Source organism: Vombatus ursinus, unplaced genomic scaffold (genome assembly GCF_900497805.2).
Source record: "Vombatus ursinus unplaced genomic scaffold, bare-nosed wombat genome assembly UNPS02014798.1, whole genome shotgun sequence".
NCBI lineage: Eukaryota > Metazoa > Chordata > Mammalia > Diprotodontia > Vombatidae > Vombatus > Vombatus ursinus.
This window is the reverse complement of record NW_020954576.1, coordinates 29026476-29044166: the sequence shown is the minus strand read 5'-3', so window position 1 is coordinate 29044166 and position 17691 is coordinate 29026476. Positions and strand designations below refer to the sequence as shown.

The 17691-nt window shown below is 41.1% G+C and overlaps 1 protein-coding gene across 1 annotated transcript in view; it reads right to left on the bottom strand.

Annotated features, from left to right (window-relative positions):
• LOC114050002 (HHIP-like protein 2) overlaps positions 1-14958 on the bottom strand; it is a 32776-nt gene extending 17818 nt beyond the window's left edge. The window contains exons 1-2 of the mRNA XM_027871503.1: positions 14626-14958; positions 1875-2527 (exon numbers count right to left, since the gene is read on the bottom strand). Of these exons, the coding sequence (XP_027727304.1) occupies positions 1875-2527; positions 14626-14958 (986 nt within the window). The remainder of the gene's footprint in view (positions 1-1874; positions 2528-14625) is intronic.
• Between the last annotated feature and the right edge of the window lie 2733 nt (positions 14959-17691).

Genomic DNA, 17691 nt, shown 5'->3' with positions numbered 1-17691 from the left:
AGGTTCAAGTGGCTTACTATTTTCAGGTTACAATCAGTGCAAGTATGCTGTGGTTAATCAAATTCTTTCCCTGATTAGCACGCTCCTTAGGTGAATTCCTAGCTAGTCTGTTAACTTGGGCACTAAATTGAGTTTGGGATTTTGCTGAGTATGGCAAGGCCTCCAGGAGGAATCCTTTTGTGAACACAACCTCCACCTTGGATTCTGTACCTCATTTTGTTTGGTTATATGCAGGGTTGTGCTGTAAATATTTAACAACTGGCTGAACTAAAAAAGAAAAAAAGAATAAAAAAGAAAAACACATGCAAGAAATGCTTTTAAGTTTAATCTGCATTATTAACATTTTCTTCACCATTTTAAAAAATTCTAAACAATCAACAAAACAATAAATCAAGCCTTGATTTGCAGCGAGTTTCCAAGTTATAAATGCTCACCCTAAAAGTTTAACAAATGGCTCTTCATTTGGTACTCAACAACTACAGCTCATCCCTGCTAATTCTCTGGTATATATTGAAGGAGGGTTCCCTGGCATCCTGTCTAGAGAGAAAGGGGGACTGACTGGTCAGGATCCTTTGAGGTTCAGAATCAGGCTAGTGGCAACAAGAAAAATAGATAGAAAACTGTGGTCCATAGGAAACAAGGCTGGATTTGGAAGCAGAGGACTTGTCTTTGAAAACCAGCTCTGCCACCACTTACTAACCATGAGACCTGGCAACTCACTCTGTAGCTCTCTGGTCCTCAGCTTCTTTATCTATAAAATGAGAGGGTTGGACAAAATAAACTCCAAGGTCCCTTCCAGTTCTAAGACTAGGATCTTAAAGTGACAACTCTTTCTCCGACAATAATTGGGGAGTTCAGGCTTTGAAACTGTTTCTTATGTCCAGAAACAAGCTGGAGCTCCTAAGAACATGGTTGTTAAAGTTTCAGCATAAGCATTTATGCCTTGGGAATTGTCACAAATCAGGGCTTGATTTATTGTTTTGTGGATTGTCTACAGAAAGTTATACAGAAGATATTAGTAATGCTGATTACATTTTGAAATGTATATATATATTCATGTTTTCTTGGGGAGTCAGTTGTTAAACATTTACCAGCACACACACACACACACACACACACACACACACACACATACATACATACATACCAGCACACCCACACATATATAGAACATATGTATGTATATACATGTACACGCTCCTCCACATACTAGCATATGTATATATTTGTGTGTATGTCTATGTATATGTATGTAAGTATGTATGTATGTAGATAGAGATCCCAGAGCCATTTTGTCCCACGTGGATAGGGCACTATTTCCCAGTGTTTGACCTCATTATTTGAAGACTTACAATGCCAAACTCTGTATCCATGATACTTAGAAGTGCTCCACATTATTAGTGTGGATTTTATCCAGATAGCACTTACAAATCCCTATTTTTACCAAATAATTTTAAATGGCTTTTTAATATTTGATAAGTGAAGGGTTCAAAATAGGTAGACTTGAATTCTTGTATCTCTTCTCCAGGATCTTTGGGATTTCCCAGTCCATCTGTATAGACAGTGAGAAACAAGTAAAGAAAATTAAAAAAAAAAAAGGAAACCTTCTCTTTTCTATGTGCATCTGCTTTTTCTTGTAGTATAGGCACAACACTGTCTACACCTTTTGTAAGTCTAATAAAAGTTCCACTCAGTCAGTTAAACCCATAACAGTCCTTGAGTAAAGGGGACACATTATAAGAGTCTACTCTGAACATCTATATTATTTGGCAATGCCTCTTTGGAAACGTGATGAATCACAGAAGACAATCAACCAAAAGTGTTCTTATGGGCCATCAAAAAAGACAGTCTCTGCCATCTGTAGCACTCCTTACCTTTCTGAGTTTATATCAGCCTTATTGACATCAGCCTGAGAAACCTTCATCTCACTGATACGAATTTTCTCTGCTTTCTTTTTGCCCCGGCATGAGTAGTAAATATAGAACTTGAGATTGCGTCGGAATCTGGGGTGGAAAACCAAGCCCAAGAAGCCTCTCTCATCACCTATCCATGGGGTTGTCAACACCAAGCTCTTAAGGTCCAGGAAAGGCTCCTCTAATCGACTCCCATCTGGCAAATAGACCCACACCACTCCAATCTGCTCAGCAACAAAGAGGCGATGAGTTCCATCCCCAGCATGCACCATGGAGACAGGGTTCTTCAGCCCATTGGCCACCTCAGTCAGACAGAGTTGCAAACAGCCCTTCCGGTCCTCTACTACAGCTCCAAGCTTGCGATTGAGGTTGTCATTCCTCAGCACATTGGGGAAACAGTAGTCCTGGTCTGGAAGATTGAGGAGGTGGCAAAAGTGGGCTCCATTCTTCTCCTGGGATGCCCGGAGACGGTGGTCATTAGTCAGCAGAGAGACGGCAGAGTGGCAATTGGAATGGAATGCCGAGCAGTAGTCAGAGCAAAGGCCTGGGAGATTCCGGAGGGGTGTCTGAGGGTTTTCAGCATCATAGAGGTGAGCTGCATAGGGTGAGCACTCCTAGAAAAGGGAAAGGAAACTGGTCGGAGCACTTGAGTCTGGTAAAGAGCTTTGTGAATCTTTAAGTCAGGATGTCTTAACTTGGCATCCATGAACTTTAAATGTGTGTGTATGTATATATGTGTGTGTGTGTGTGTTTGATAACTGTACTTTAATATAATTGGTTTCCTTTGTAATCCAATGTGCAATGCATTTAATAACATTATTCTAAGAAGAGGTCCATAAACTTCTCTAGAATGCCAAAGTGGTTCATAATGCAAAAAAAAAAAAAGGGTTAAAAACCCTGCTTTCAGTGCTCTCGATATATCCAACCACTTAGGGAAGTCATGTGTGAGGTTAGGCTCCAGTATCCTGTGCTATCTCATCTTGTTCAGTTGAAGGCTAATCCTCCTAGGCTATCATATGACCTTTCTGAACACAGGCTGCTCTTGAAATGCCCCCAGGGAATCAAGCCACCAAAGCTATCAGCCGAAGCATTATGGTTTTTCTCACACTGCTGCTCAACTTAGATACTTAACGGAAATTAACCAAAATTTTACAATGTTTATTAATATGAAACACATAAGCATGCACACTCACGCATGCACCCACACACACTTTGCTCAGCTCAGCTCAACCTCCATTCAGCTTAGCTGAACAAATATATCTTTCATCTGTAAAAGAATATCACTTTCAATATCTGTACATCAATAAAATATTTTGTTGGTCAATGGTTTATCTCATTTTAAAGGCTTAGCAAGGGAAAGTAAACATTTAGGAAAAGACCCAAACTTCCAGAGTCTTCAGATTGCTCTTTACACATACATACACACACACACACAGAGGCAGATGGAGGCAGTGAGCTGGCACGAAAATGAGAAGACAACAAAAAAGATATTTGCCCTCCCTCTGAAGGGAGGGAAGGGGGGGAGGAAGAGGTCCCTGACAGCTCTAAATCTGATCCTGTGATCCTATGTTACTGTCTCTCCTCCTGGCTCTCACTTGATGAGCAGTGCAGAGTTCAGTCAGCCCACAGTTCTTGCTCAGATTGTCCCCCTTCATCTCCAGCTCTCTACCATCTCTTCACTCATACTGGCAGGATCCTGGCTATTCTGATGATTTCTGTTCCTGATGCTCCATGATGGCTCCAATGATGTCTTCTTCCTTGTTGTGGTTTCCTCTTTGCTCTTCCAAAAAGCTCATTCACGTTTAAGGTCTGTGATATTCTGAATAATCTGCCCCAGGTCAAGTTCAAAACCACTAGAGCTTAAGGGATCTTGGGAAAACCTCCCAATCCAAAAACATCTGCAGAGAAATTAAGTGACATGTCCATTCACACAACCAGTATGTATCAGAGACTAGATTGAACCTAGGTTTTCCAGACATTGAGGCCAGCTCTCTATCCACTGAGCAACAACGCGTCTCTGAATGCACATAAATGTTAGATATAATTTTTAAGACCATTCTGGATCCAGAATGACGGCAATAGGTTATTTGTCTCCATCTACAATCACACATTTAAATAAAGAGGGAATAGAAATATATCATAATGGTATAGTGAGAAAAGAACAATGGATCTGAACCAAGAAAACCTGGATTTGAATCTTGGCTCTGTTACTCACTTCACTTTGGGCCCTGGATCATATGTAAAATGATGGACTTGGTCTCATTGGTTGAGACAGCTCATAAAGGGTCAGGACTCTTAGGTTCTATTCTTGGTCTCTCTCACTCACATGCCAAGTGAATTGATTCTTTTTATTGGAACCTGATTACTATTTACAAAAACATCTATTGAGTGGGACTGATTTTGAAACAAACTCACTAAATTTATTACTCCATTTAAATAAGCACCATCTCCTTCATAGTAGTCCTTGTGGGGAAAGTCATGGACAATCCCATGATGTCATCACTGCCCTCAAGTACCTTGGGGGGGAGTCCTCCTTTGGAATTGCCTCCAGAGCTTATAGCAGCTCTTGTTGACCCCTCCTAAATGATACATCTTCATTCTTTCAAGGTTAAATCTGGTAAATAAGGTGGTTTAAGATATAATTGGCTTCAGAAATGAAGTGTGACCAGAGAGCAATGAGATTAATTTTACTGTATGTATTAGAAACTGGACATAAAGACAAGAAGCAATTGGAGAAATGTGATCCTATCAAAGGATGCTAGATACTCCATCTCCCATCTTTGTGCTGGCTGTCCCCCATGACTAGAGTACATTTCATCCTCATCTCTACCTCTTAGAATACCTCAACTCAAATATCACCTTCTGCATGAAGCCATCCCCACAGCTGCTAGTGTCATCCTTCCTCTAATTATGTTGTATTAATTTTGCATATGGGAATGCACTAGAGGCTTTCCCAGTAGAAACAGGAGTACAGCAAGGATGTTCCTTTCCCTGCTATTGTGTGATGTAGTTCTGGAGGTGCTAACAATAGACATGGGATAGAAGAAATATTTTTATCTATATTTGTGTAATGGAAAACTGGCCCATTCTCATTCTGAGCTATGACGAGTATAATGAGGGACTGACTAGTAAACCCAGTCCCTATAAGCATGTGTGGAGAGTTCATTTGATGCAATTTCCCACCTGGACTTTACAGCATACATAAATCTTTGGTCCCTGCTTTGCTGACTATGTGGTAAACAAGAGCCTGTTTGGTTGGCTTCATAGCCAGATGAAGGGACATCCAGAATGCATCAGTTGTCCAGAGTCTAGTCCTTCTCTTCCTAAAAACCTTCATCTGGCCTGGTAGCATTCCAGTGAGAGAAAATACTATAAAGAGAGAGACCTTGGGCCCTCCCCATCTGAGGCTAAACATGTAGTCCATGAATACAGTCCTTAATTATTTCCCTTGGCAATTGTTTTCTCACTTAAGATGAAGGAGATTGAAGGCTATATAATCTTGTGAGTTTCAAAAAAGTCCAGGAGTCAAGTCCATGCTCAGTTTTGTAGCCACCAGGTCTAGCTTTGAGGCTTAGAAGACTGAGGAGAGATCTTTGGGACCCAGATAATCAATAATGAGACAAGGGCTCATACAGCGTGAATTTGGCTCACACAGCGTGAATACACCAACGTGAATTTGGTGGAACTTATGCTATGCATAAAATGTGTTTAAGTCTGAGTCTACTTTCCCCAGGGATAGAGGTAGTATAGAGGAGAGTGTATCCCCAGCTGTTAAAGTAAAATGTCTGTACTTTTGTTCTTGCTATACCTTGAAAAGAAACATCATTTTATAAAAGCTAATTGATGTTCAATGGGCAAATGGAACTTGGGTGGCCAACAGTGATGGCTTTCCCACACCGGAATGGGGTCTTGAGCTGATAGCATTAGAAAAGAGACAGCTCTGCCCTAGAACTCTGACAGAAAGTCAAGCCAGAGAATACTTGGCTAATTTATGCACACATATATATGTATGTATGTTTGTACACATGAACACACACATACACACACACACACACACACCAGCTCAAGCACCATGTTCTCCATGAAAGCTTTCCTAATCCTCAACTGCTAGTGCCCTCTCTCCCTCCCATTACTTTCGTCTATATTTGTATTTTTATGCTGTATATATTTTATTCCCCATGAGATGTAATATCCTTGCAAGTAGGGATTATTTCATTCTTTGCATTTATATTTGCATTATATACCTGGAGTAGAGCAGGTGCTTAATAAATATTTGTTGACTGATTGATACATGTGCATATTTCCAATAGAATGGAAGCTCAGTAAGGCAAATACTGTTCAACTTTTGTCTTTGTATTCCCTGCACCCAGCACAGTCCCTGGCTCACAGTAGGCCCTCAATAAATTGTTATTGATCGTTTGCTGCTCAGGATACAAGAGTCTGAGTAGATAAATCTCATCCAGTATTTTTTTTTTTTGGCTAGGCAATGGGGTTAAGTGCCTTGCCCAGGGTCACCCAGCTAGTAAGTGTCAAGTGTCTGAGGCCAGATTTTAACTCAGGTCCTCCTGACTCCAGGGCCGGTGCTCTATCCTCTGCGCCACCTAGCTGCCCCATCATCTAGTACATTTCTTATATTCATGTTATTTTTGGTCCAAACTTGTGATCTCACCATTATAGAGTGTAGTCAGAGGAAACTCTCTTTATTAATGCAGATCAATAACTATTCTGCAACTTAAACCTTTGGAGAGTTGGCTGGGGTACTGAGCATTTAAGTAATTTACCCAGGATCATACAGCCAGCATGTGTCAGAGGCAGAGGCCTGACTTGGACCCTATCTCTTTATCCAATATGCTTCTCTACTGCTACATGAAAATATATTCAATAAATGCATGGTTATTAGTTAATAATTAAGAAATGATACTGGCCCTTAAAGAGCCTTTTGTTGAAATAGAACACAGAGTTAATACTAATCTGAAAATTTCATTAATATAAGGCCTTTAGAAACTAATATAAAAAATGAAATTCTATAGTGAGTGGGCATATGCTCATTACTTGGTTTTTCAGTCATTAGTAATCATTAACTGGGTTAGTGTCAGGCTAACAAGCAGTAAAACAAGGAACATGAAAAGTCCAAAAGTTAGCATTTTAAAATGACATTTTGCTCCTTCATTCCGGATATAAAGGCCTGGTGACCTTTGTGAATTGAAACACATGTTCCCTTTTGATAGCCTCCTGGAAATGAAGAACCTTTCCTAGATTTCTTGAAAGCAAAAATCTCAGCTTTTAAACCTGTCCCAATACAAACAAAATCTAGTAAATGCACTACTACTCCTTCAGTTACAGAGTTGCTGAGTTTGTATTTTCAAATTTCCTGTCCAAAATTTGAAGCCAGTTCTTACCCTAGGACTTCCATCTGAACTCCCCAAGAATTACTCTGGGGAGGGGCACTGGAGTCTTTGTCGAGCAGCAAAGTTGCCTTAGAGATGTTGTTTGCTTAACCTGTGAAGACAATGCCACTGACCCACTGTCCAGAGTATGTGCTTTTCTTCTTGGGATGAGAGATTTTCACCAATTCATCCACTTTTGTCCAAATGTCCAAAGCCCTACAGGAGATACAGTTAATACCCAGAGGATCAGCATTAAACTCCTGATTTCTGATTCATTAGCATTATTACTCTAGCCAACTAAGCTCATTTTTCTCAGATGAGTAAGACTGCTCAGAGCCCTTGCATTTCATAGGCTACCCTCTAATGGAAGCTCTGAAGACCAGTGAGAGGATCCAAAACAAACAATCTATAGGAGGATCAAAAAATAACCCAGATATTGGATAATCCAGAAGCTGAATGATCCCTTAGTTATCCTAGAGTCCCCTCACCTCTGACTGTCAGGGTCCCCACACCTGTGACATCAACTTGCCCTGAGGAAGAAGGAATGGCCCAGAAGATATTATCAATTTAATATTCAAAACCCCTAGTCCCTAGCACAGTGTCTTTACACATTGTAGCTGCTTAACAAATGTTTGTGGTTGAATCGAAGGCACTTTCCACTTGTTTAGGCCTTTAGTTAAGCCAACATAATTGAACAAGAGAGAGTCCAATGTGATAGAGGCAACGGGAGTTGGAAAGCATATCTAGAAATGACTGCTATGTAAAAACAAAACGACTAAATTAAAGGAGAAAGCTGTATCAAGGAAATACAGACACAGAGAAAGTAGAAATCAGAGAGCTGGATTGGGTTGTTCAAATCAAGGGTGTACAGACAAAAGAAACCGGGTACTAAACAAAGAAAACAAACACAGGGTAGTCACTCAGAACAGAGCTCAGAATGAGGGCTCTGATAGTGCCAGTAGACTGTCTGCATGCCCAGAATTTCGTTTTCTGTAAGATACTCTTATATGCAAGCACCACCATCTGCCCACCTTTAGGTTGTTACCTGTTCCTCAGCATCTTCTAATGGGGTAGGGGGAGGACAGGGGGAAGGAATAAGCATTTATATGGCATCTACTATATTATGTACCAGGCAATATGCTAAGCATTTTAAAATATTATTTTATTTGATCATAACACTGCAAGGTAGGTGCTATTACTATCCCCATTTTATAATTGAAGAAACTGAGGAAAGCAGAGGTTAAGTGACTTAACTAGGGCCACACAACTAGTAAGTGTCTGAGGCCACATCTGAACTCAGGTCACTCTGACTCCAGGCCCAGCCACTTAGCTGCCTGGTGGCACTTATACAAGAATACTAGAAACCTAGTCATCAGCTCCATTGCAGTAAGGTCCACCTCTTGTCCTCACTGTCCCTCCTTCAATTATTAAAGGTTGCTGCACACACAGTATGATGAGGACTAGTTTTTACATCCCAGAAGTCCTGCTTCTTTCTGCTTATATATACTAGGTAAATGCAGCTCCAGGGTGGATGAGAGACTGGTGCCTTCTTCCAGGCTACTGGTCACACCTGCTGTCTTCTCCCTTGTGCTAACATAATGGAGGATTGACTATAATAATAGAACATAAAACTTTGAACATGATGAGATGCTAGTAAGGAGATCAATTTTTTTAAAAAAAAACAAATACAGCAGATGAAAAGCAGTGTGTTATAGTAGATTTGGGCTAAAAGCACCTGTGTTGAACATGGGCTCTGAATGTTCACCCTCCTCACCTCCACCCTTTCCTGGTTTTCTTCAATAGCTAACATCCCACCTCCTATAAGAAGCCTTTTCCAATACCCCTCACTGTTGGACAGCTCTAATTTTATGGAAGATTTTTTTCTCCCAATAACAATGTTAACAATAACAATAACTGACATTTATCTAATGACTTGTCCAGGATCGCATAGCCAATGGGTACCAGGAGCAGATGTTGAGACCAGGTCTTCTCAATTCAAAGCAACTAAGACTATAAATCAGAGAATTGCCTTAGAAGTTCCTTACCAGGTTTTCATTACACTGATATAATCATAGATCTGGGAGAGGGGGAAAAATTATATGAAAAAGGGGGTTTTCTAGCATCCATTTCCCACTTGGCTGCCTCTTCCCTTGGCTAACTCTTGGGAGGCACATATCTTAGTTATCTACTACCCCTACAAATCAGAGGCAGCCAGGTGGCTCAGTGGATAGAGCACTGGGCCTGGAGTCTGGCCTCAGATACTTACTAGCTGTGTGACCATGGACAAGTCACTTAAGCTCTGTTTGCCTTAATCCACTGGAAAAGAAAATGTTAAACCATTCCAATATCTTTTCCAAGAAAACCCCCAAATGGGGTCACAATGAGCCAGACATAACTGAACAACAACAACAATACTGCCACAAATTACCCAAAGCAGGATGGTAGATAAATGGCCAAAGCAATGGCAGTGGGTGTACAGAGTCTCTGGATACACTCAGGCCTTTTCCTGCTGCCCACATGCCCACATAGCAGGAGAAGGACACAGGAAGACAACTCACTTAAAGGCTGTACTGCTCTGCATGGTCAATCAATCAACAAGCGTTTACTAAGCATCTATGATGTGTCAGGTACCATATGAAATGCTTATCTTATGGCTTCAGTTTTCTTTCAAATTTCTCCCTTCTCTTCTGGCTATGGGATTGCTCATCACCTGACCCCTGGTGATAGATATCTCATGCTTTGAACCTCACATATAAACACACTCCCTCTTTACATTTTTTCTGAACTGTTGAATGAAACAAAATTAACTAACTTCAATCTCTTCTCTCCAACTGTCCAATCTGTTAGGGATCAAGGTCAAGAAGAGGAGGATTTCTGCTAAGGAAGAATAATAGTTTGTATTTACCAAGCAGTTTTCAAGTTTACAAAGAACCTTCTTCTCAACAGTCCTTTGAAGTAGGTATCATATTATTCCTATTTTACAGATAAACAGGCTCAGAGTGGTTAACATCTCACCCATGGTCACATAGCCAGTCAGTAGAACTCAGGTCCTGTGGTTTGATATCCATCACTCTTGTCACCACAACTTGCTGCCTACTAGGAAGTGGTAGGAGAAAGAAGATGGCTTGGTGATCCACCTACCTTTCCTAATTTCCCAAGTATTAACACTCCCTCATGAAATTACTTTGTATTTGTGAACCTTTATACATGTTGTTTCATCAGTTGTTGGGCAGCCACGGATGAGTTACAACCTCCATCATTGGAAGGAATGCCCACATTGATGAGATCAGAGTTCTACTGGAGTGTTTGACTATATGTCCTGTCACTCAATAGAATATAAGATCCTTGAGAGCAAGGACTGTTTCCTAGCACAGTTCCTTGTACACAGGACATGCTTAATAAGTGACTGTTGAGTTGAATTTGACGGAATCCTAATAAAGCTAACCCCAACCCCAATATTCTAACTTCCTTATGGGCCCCGCTGAACAGCAAGTATGTCCCAATTTAACCACACAATCTGGCCTTAACCACACCACAGGCCTCCAGACTCAATCACAAGCCTCACTGAACAGCAGGACCACTGCCCTAGACTCAATATAGCCACTCCCCTTATCTAGCCACCCCCCCACCCATGCCTCAATATTCTAACTTCCTTATATGACTCACTGCCTCACAAGAACAAGAGGTGTATCCATGAACTCGTATTTCTCACAGAAACAGCAGGCATGTCCATGTGATGGGATCTCAGCCACTGCCTCTAGCTAGCTAGCTAGCCACTGTCCCCAGACCCATTGCTCATATTTCCTACAGAAACAGCAGGTGTGTCCATGCACTCAACCACAACTTACATCCATCTAGTCTCAGACAGGACCACTATAGCCAGCCAATCAGAAAGCAGCACCACCAGGATGCCCAAGCAGATTATAAACCCCAAAACAATAGAAAGGACTTTCCCTAAGTAGGCACCTGCGCAGTAATAGCAAAAGCTGTCCTTTAGGTGAACTTATAATGCAGAAAGGTTTATTAAAATATCATTATCACATATACAAGCCCCCTCCCATGGGTTTTTCTGTACACATTATAGAAAATTGCACGCATAGTTTCACCAAGGCTGGGACCCTTCCCCCATTACTTAATCCCTTGACAAATCTCTCCTGCCTTTTTAATATTCATAATTTCTGTTGTGTAATCAGCATCATTACACTATAAAATTGCTTATCTTATCTTACTAAGTTGCTGGTTCCTCTTGGAACTCAGCCCATTGGAGTCATCATTCCCAATAAATGTCTTTATTTGGATTAAAAATAGTCTGAGTCTGAATTCATTCAAGAGATAACCCCCACAACAAACCATAAAACTGCAACAAATTGATGATCAGCTTTGCAAAATATAATACTAGTTAGTTATTTCTTCATCTTTGTGTTATAAAGCCTTCCACAAATAATAGCTACCAGTACCCCACCAGTTCAATTCACTGGCTGTAAGATAACATCTCTATATATTTGGATTGTGGATGGGGGTAGATTAGGAGAATTATCTGAAGAAGGCCATACTTCTGTTATGGTTTTCTTTCCTACTTATACCCATTCACTATATCTCTTAGCCAAAAACAGGTGGTAACAATTAAGGACGGGATGAAGTTTCCCATCTTTTCCAATCCTAACAGTCTATTAATGCTAGAAACAAACTGGCCCCTACGGGAGAGAAGAAAGGTCATGAAGAATCACAGGAAGTTAGAGCTGGAAGGGACCATCTTCATTCAGCCTCATTATTTACAGATGAGGAAACTGAGGCCCAGAAAAATAGAATGACTTGCTTGAGGTTACATGCTAAGTGACACAGTCAAGATTCAATGTCTAGGAGATTGGAAAAATAGAGACACTAATGCACTGTTGTTGGACTTGTGAACCAATCCAACCATTCTGGAGAACAATTTGGAACTATGCCCAAAAAACTATAAAATTGTGCATACCCTTTGACTCAGCAATACCACTACCAGGTCTGTGTCCCAATAAGGTCAGAGAAAAGGGAAAAAGACCTATTTGCGCAACATTATTTATAGTAGCTTTTTTCTGTGGTGGCAAAGAATTAGAAATTGAGGGGATGTCTGTCAATTAGGGAATGACTGAACAAGTTGTGTGATATATAATTGTAATGGAATATTATTGTGTTATAATGAATGACAAGCAGAATAGTTTCAGGAAAACCTGGGAAGATTTACATGAGCTGACGCAAAGTGAGTGAGCAGAGCCAGGAGAACATTATACACAGTAACAGCAATATTGTAATGATGAACTATGAAAGACTTAGCTACTCTGATCAAGACAATGATCCAAGGGCAGCTAGGTGGTGCAGTGGATAAAGTACCAGCCCTGGAGTCAGGAGGACCTGAGTTCAAATTTGACCTCAGACACATGATACTTACTAGTTGTGTGACCCTAGGCAAGTCACTTAACCCCAATTGCCTCACCCAAAAAAAAAAAAGAGACAATGATCCAAGACAATTTCAAAGGACCCATAATGAAAAATGCTATCCTCCTATAGAGAGAGAAGACTATGAACTCTGAATGTAGACTGAAGCACTTTTTAAAATGTTCTTTATATTTCTTGTGTATGGGTTTGTTTGGGTTTTTTTTTTTTTTGGCTTTTTTTCCAAACATGGCTAATATGGAAATAAGTTTTCCATGACTTCACATGTATAATTGATATCATATTGCTTGCCTTCTCAATGACGGAGAGAGGGGCAGGAGGGAAGAAGAGAATTTGGAATTCAAAATTTTAAAAAGCGAATGTTAAATTCTTTTTAAGAAAAGAAAGCCTTGATGTCAGCTGACACACACTTGGCCTCTTGCCAACTAAATGGAAGGGGCAGAGTGGCTGTAGCCAAGAATTGACAATACAGCCTTGGGCCATAGATATCCTTCCTCCTGGCTTTGGAGTCTGGCACTGTCTTGATTCTCTTCAAGAATTCTGGTAACATTATTAACCTCTTTGGATCCATCAAGGTAGTAAGGCCAGAAGTGGATGTGTGTTGTATTATCTCTGTAGATAGAATGTATCTTCTGTAGCCCTTTTCCTCTTAAGAGTTGTTTGGAGCACCAAGATGCTAAGTGACTGGCTCAGGGACGCACAGCCAATATATGACAAAGGTGAAACTTGAATCCAGATCTTGCTTACTTCAAGGCCAGCTCTCTACCCATTATACCACACTGCCTCTCTTAACAGTAAATGACTGATAGTTTTTCCCAGTAAAATCAGCAATCTTATCAGTTTCCTGGTGCTACTCCATCCTCCTGCCTCAAAGTCAGCATGCATTTTCACAGGTCACATTTTTAGGCCGAGGAGAACTACGCTGGTGTTTCTCTAGAATGTGGATTTTGGCTGAATCCAGGATGACTGGTAAAAGCAAAAGCTGCATGACTCATGCGGTCAGCTGCATGACATTTACTGAACCAACTCCTGGAAACCTGTGGAGCCATGTCTCTAGGGACAGAAATGCTCTCTCTCCCACTCTCCTCCCTGCGCCTGCCCCCCATCACTACCCTGGCATTGAAGAGAAGACCCAGGAGGGAATGAATCCCTAGATACCACAGGGGACCCAGCAAAGACTGGCCCCGTACCTTTCCCCTCTAAGACTGCAGAGAGGATACAGAAGCAGCTAGAACTTCCAAGAGGCCTATCCCCACCCACCTTTTACCCTCCTGCCAAAGAGAGAGAGAGAAATAGAGTAACAGAGAGAGAGAGAGAGAGAGAGAGAGAGAGAGAGATCCCATAAGAAAATTATTTCAAACTCCTCTGGGCTCTAGAGAGAGGATACAGGTTAAAGAGAGAATCCTACAAAGCACAGCCACTTTTTATCTTCCAGAACACTAAGAAAGCTCCAAGGAGGGCAGTCCCTGCCAAAGCCTTTGCAGCTAAAGACTAATCCTACACACTTCTACTCTCTGTATGTGTCCCTGTCCAATACAGGCAGCATAGAAGAAAGGGATGCTATTACAATCATTACCTGGGACATTTACCTGGCAAGATAATGTAAGCTCCTACCCAGATGGGGAGCATAGGATTAGGGGCAGCCCTGGTAGATAGTGAGTTCCTCGTCACTGACATTCTTTAAATGGAAACTGGGTGACCACCGGTTGGCAATTCTTGATTTGGAGTAGGTTGGAGTAGACAGTCTTTGCATTCCCTCCAACTCTAAGTTCAGTGATTGAGGGAAGTGAAACGGCTTCCCCTTCACTACTGCCATCCAGCCTGGCACCCACCCCTAGCAGCAATCCTAAAGTCTCCTTCCTTCACTGCCTCATAGCCATCATATCCATCCCTACCTGGCATAGGATGTCCTTGATATAATCACCACACAGCTCATGGCCTTTCAGATCTAAATACTCCACGATGTCCCAATAGCGAGCAGCAATGCGGCGATCCTTGCTCTGATCACAGCAGCCAAAAGTTTCATAATCAGAGCAGAACTCCAGGTGCACAGGGGGCTTGAAGGGAGGCCCATAATCCAGGCACTGTGGATGTCCCTGAAGAAAGGCAGCCTGGCTTAAGAAGAGCAAGAGGCAAAAGCAGGAAACATAGCAAGATTTTGGCAGCTGGGAGCCAAGTCTAGATGCTGAGTTCCTTGGACCACCCCTAGGTACAATCCCTCTCAGCATCTTGGCCTGGGAAACACTCAAGCTGCTGTTTACCCAGGTTGACTTCCCTGCTTTTCACTTGATCCCTCCCTCTCTTTTTCCTCCTCCTCTCCCTCCTCCTTCTTCCCCCTCCCTCCTCTTTCTCCATGAAGTTTAGTAGCAATCTGCTGGGCAGAACTTTTCTTAAAGGGCAGAGAAAGTCATTCTCCCTGTGAGCTCTCCATCTTCATTCAAAGTAGGAGGCAGGGAGCAACCCAACCACAACTAGATATGAAGCTGTTAAAGGACAGATCCCTTGTCTCTGTTTCCACCACCCACCACCCTCAGTACCGAAATGACTAGGATTGATCAATTAGCAGAGTGAAATTGTAGACATAGTAGTGATTTCTGAGGTTCATTCTGGCTTTAAGTCCAAAGAATTTATAACTTGAATGTAACCCCAGTTCCAAAGTCCATTGGTATGGAATGCTGTCCTTATTAGTGGAGATAAATGTCCTGCACCCTGGGCTTTGGGACTGAGGTTATGTTAATATCATGTGCACAAGACTCTCCTCAATGTCTAGGGGAAGAATAAGCAGGAAATCATAATGCTTCCCAGTTAGGAAACTCACTTTATAGAACAAGGAACCCTGATCCAGCATGTTCCTGACACTGCACATGGAAATCAGGTTCAATGGAGAGCACCTTCAAAACACTATTTCAGTGTTATTTCAGACATCACACGGGACTTAGGAATTGATGAATTATGCCTCAACTAGGTGAATTTTGGATATACCAATGCAGAGGAAGTGGTAGGGAGTGAATTTAGGGAATCTTGTACACATGATCAAGAGTAAGGAAAAGTGAAATAAGAGAGGCCTAATGAGCTCTGTGAACTATCTGTGAGAAATGTTGGAGGAGGTATGTTAGGAATAACACATATTTTGTGCTCAACCTAGTCACTCAGGCAGTTCTCTAAGGCTAAAATTTATACACAGGTGGTAATCTGAATCAAAGAAGACAGTTGCCACGCTAAAATAATAACAGTAATTGCCAAGATTTATATAGCACTTTAAGACTTATAAAGTACTTTACAAATATCATCTCATTTTATCCTCACAATAACCCTGAGAGGTTTTGTTGTTGTTTTTCAGTCATTTCAGTCATGTTTGACTCTTCGTGACCCCATTTGGGATTTTCTTGGTAAAGATACTGGAGTGACTTGCCATTTCCTTCTCCAGCTCATTTTACAGATGAGGAAACTGAGGCAAACAGGGTTCAGTGACTTGCCCAGGGTCACACAGCTAGCATATATCTGAGGCCAGATTTGAACTCACAAAGATGAGTCTTCCTGTTTCCAGGTCTGGCACTTTTATACCTCACAGCCCTCCAAAGAATCTGAATTATTATTATTCCTATTTTAAAGAAGGGGAAACTGAGACAGAAAGAAGTTAAATGACCAACCCAGGATCACAGAGTTAGTAAGCATCTGGGGTTGCATTTGAACTCAGGTCTTCTCAGTCTAGGTCCAGCACTTCTATCCACTGTATCACCCAACTTTCTATAAAGCAAGTTCTTGATATATGGATAGTCACTCTTTAGAATGATGTGACATTTTGTTTTAATATCTTGGATATGTTACAGGTTCAATTCATTTGTGAAAGCAAAGCAAAAAAATGAATGAATGAATAAATAAACAAAAAAGTAAATGAATGAATAAGAAAAAGATTTGCAAGTGGCAAAATACCATAACCCCATACACAGGGCCAAGGAGAAATGAACTAGCAGGGTTTGTACCCATAGCTCTTGGCTGTTTGTTTGTTTGTTTGTTTTCACAGCTCTGCTAAGAATCTGGAATTTGTTCATGATTAAGACTTGCCCTTATGCTAACAAAAGGGACAGGGTGTCCAATTTCTCATGTCCTTAGAAAGGTTCCCTCTCCCCACTCACCACCATAAGCCTGACTTGGTTGTATTTCAACAGATGAGAGACAAAGAAGTATGTAAATAGTCTGGCCTCATCAATTACCCAGATACTTCAAACCCAAGATAAAAATCAAACTAAAGCAAAAAAACTTTTGCTCATTATTCAAGTAAGAAAAGGCAAAATCTAATCAAGTGGGTTAAATGGATCCAAGTAAGTGGATTAATCTGATCTAACTAAGAAAATGTACTGAGAGAAAAGGAAAGGAGGAGACAGACAGGGGTAAATTACATTACAGGAAAAGGCACAAAAACCTATTACAGCAAAGAGAAAGAAGGGAGGGAGATGAGCATTGTTTGAACCTTACTCTCATCAGATTTGGCTCAAGAAGGGAATAACATAATCAGTTAGGTATAGAAATCTAACTTGCCCCATAGGCAGTAGGATGGAAAAGGGGAAAGAAAAGGGAGGGGGGTTAGAAGGGAGGCAGGACTGAGGGAGGCAGTGGTCAAAAGCAAAACACTAGTGAGAAGGGAAAAGAAGAAAGGACAAAGAAAAGCATAAACAGAGAGGAAAAAGGATGGAAAGAAAGACATAGATAGTAATCATAACTGTGAAGGTGATATATGAATGTAATGGAATACTATTTTACTGTAAGAAATGATGAACAGAAAAACCTGGAAAGACTTATATGGTCTGATGCTGAATGAAACGAGCAAAACCAGGAGAACATTATACACAGTATCAGCCACATTGTGTGATGACTAATATTGATAGACTTAACCCTTCTCAGCAATACAAGGATCTAAGACATCTCCAAAGGCCTCAAGATAGAAAATGCTATCCATATCC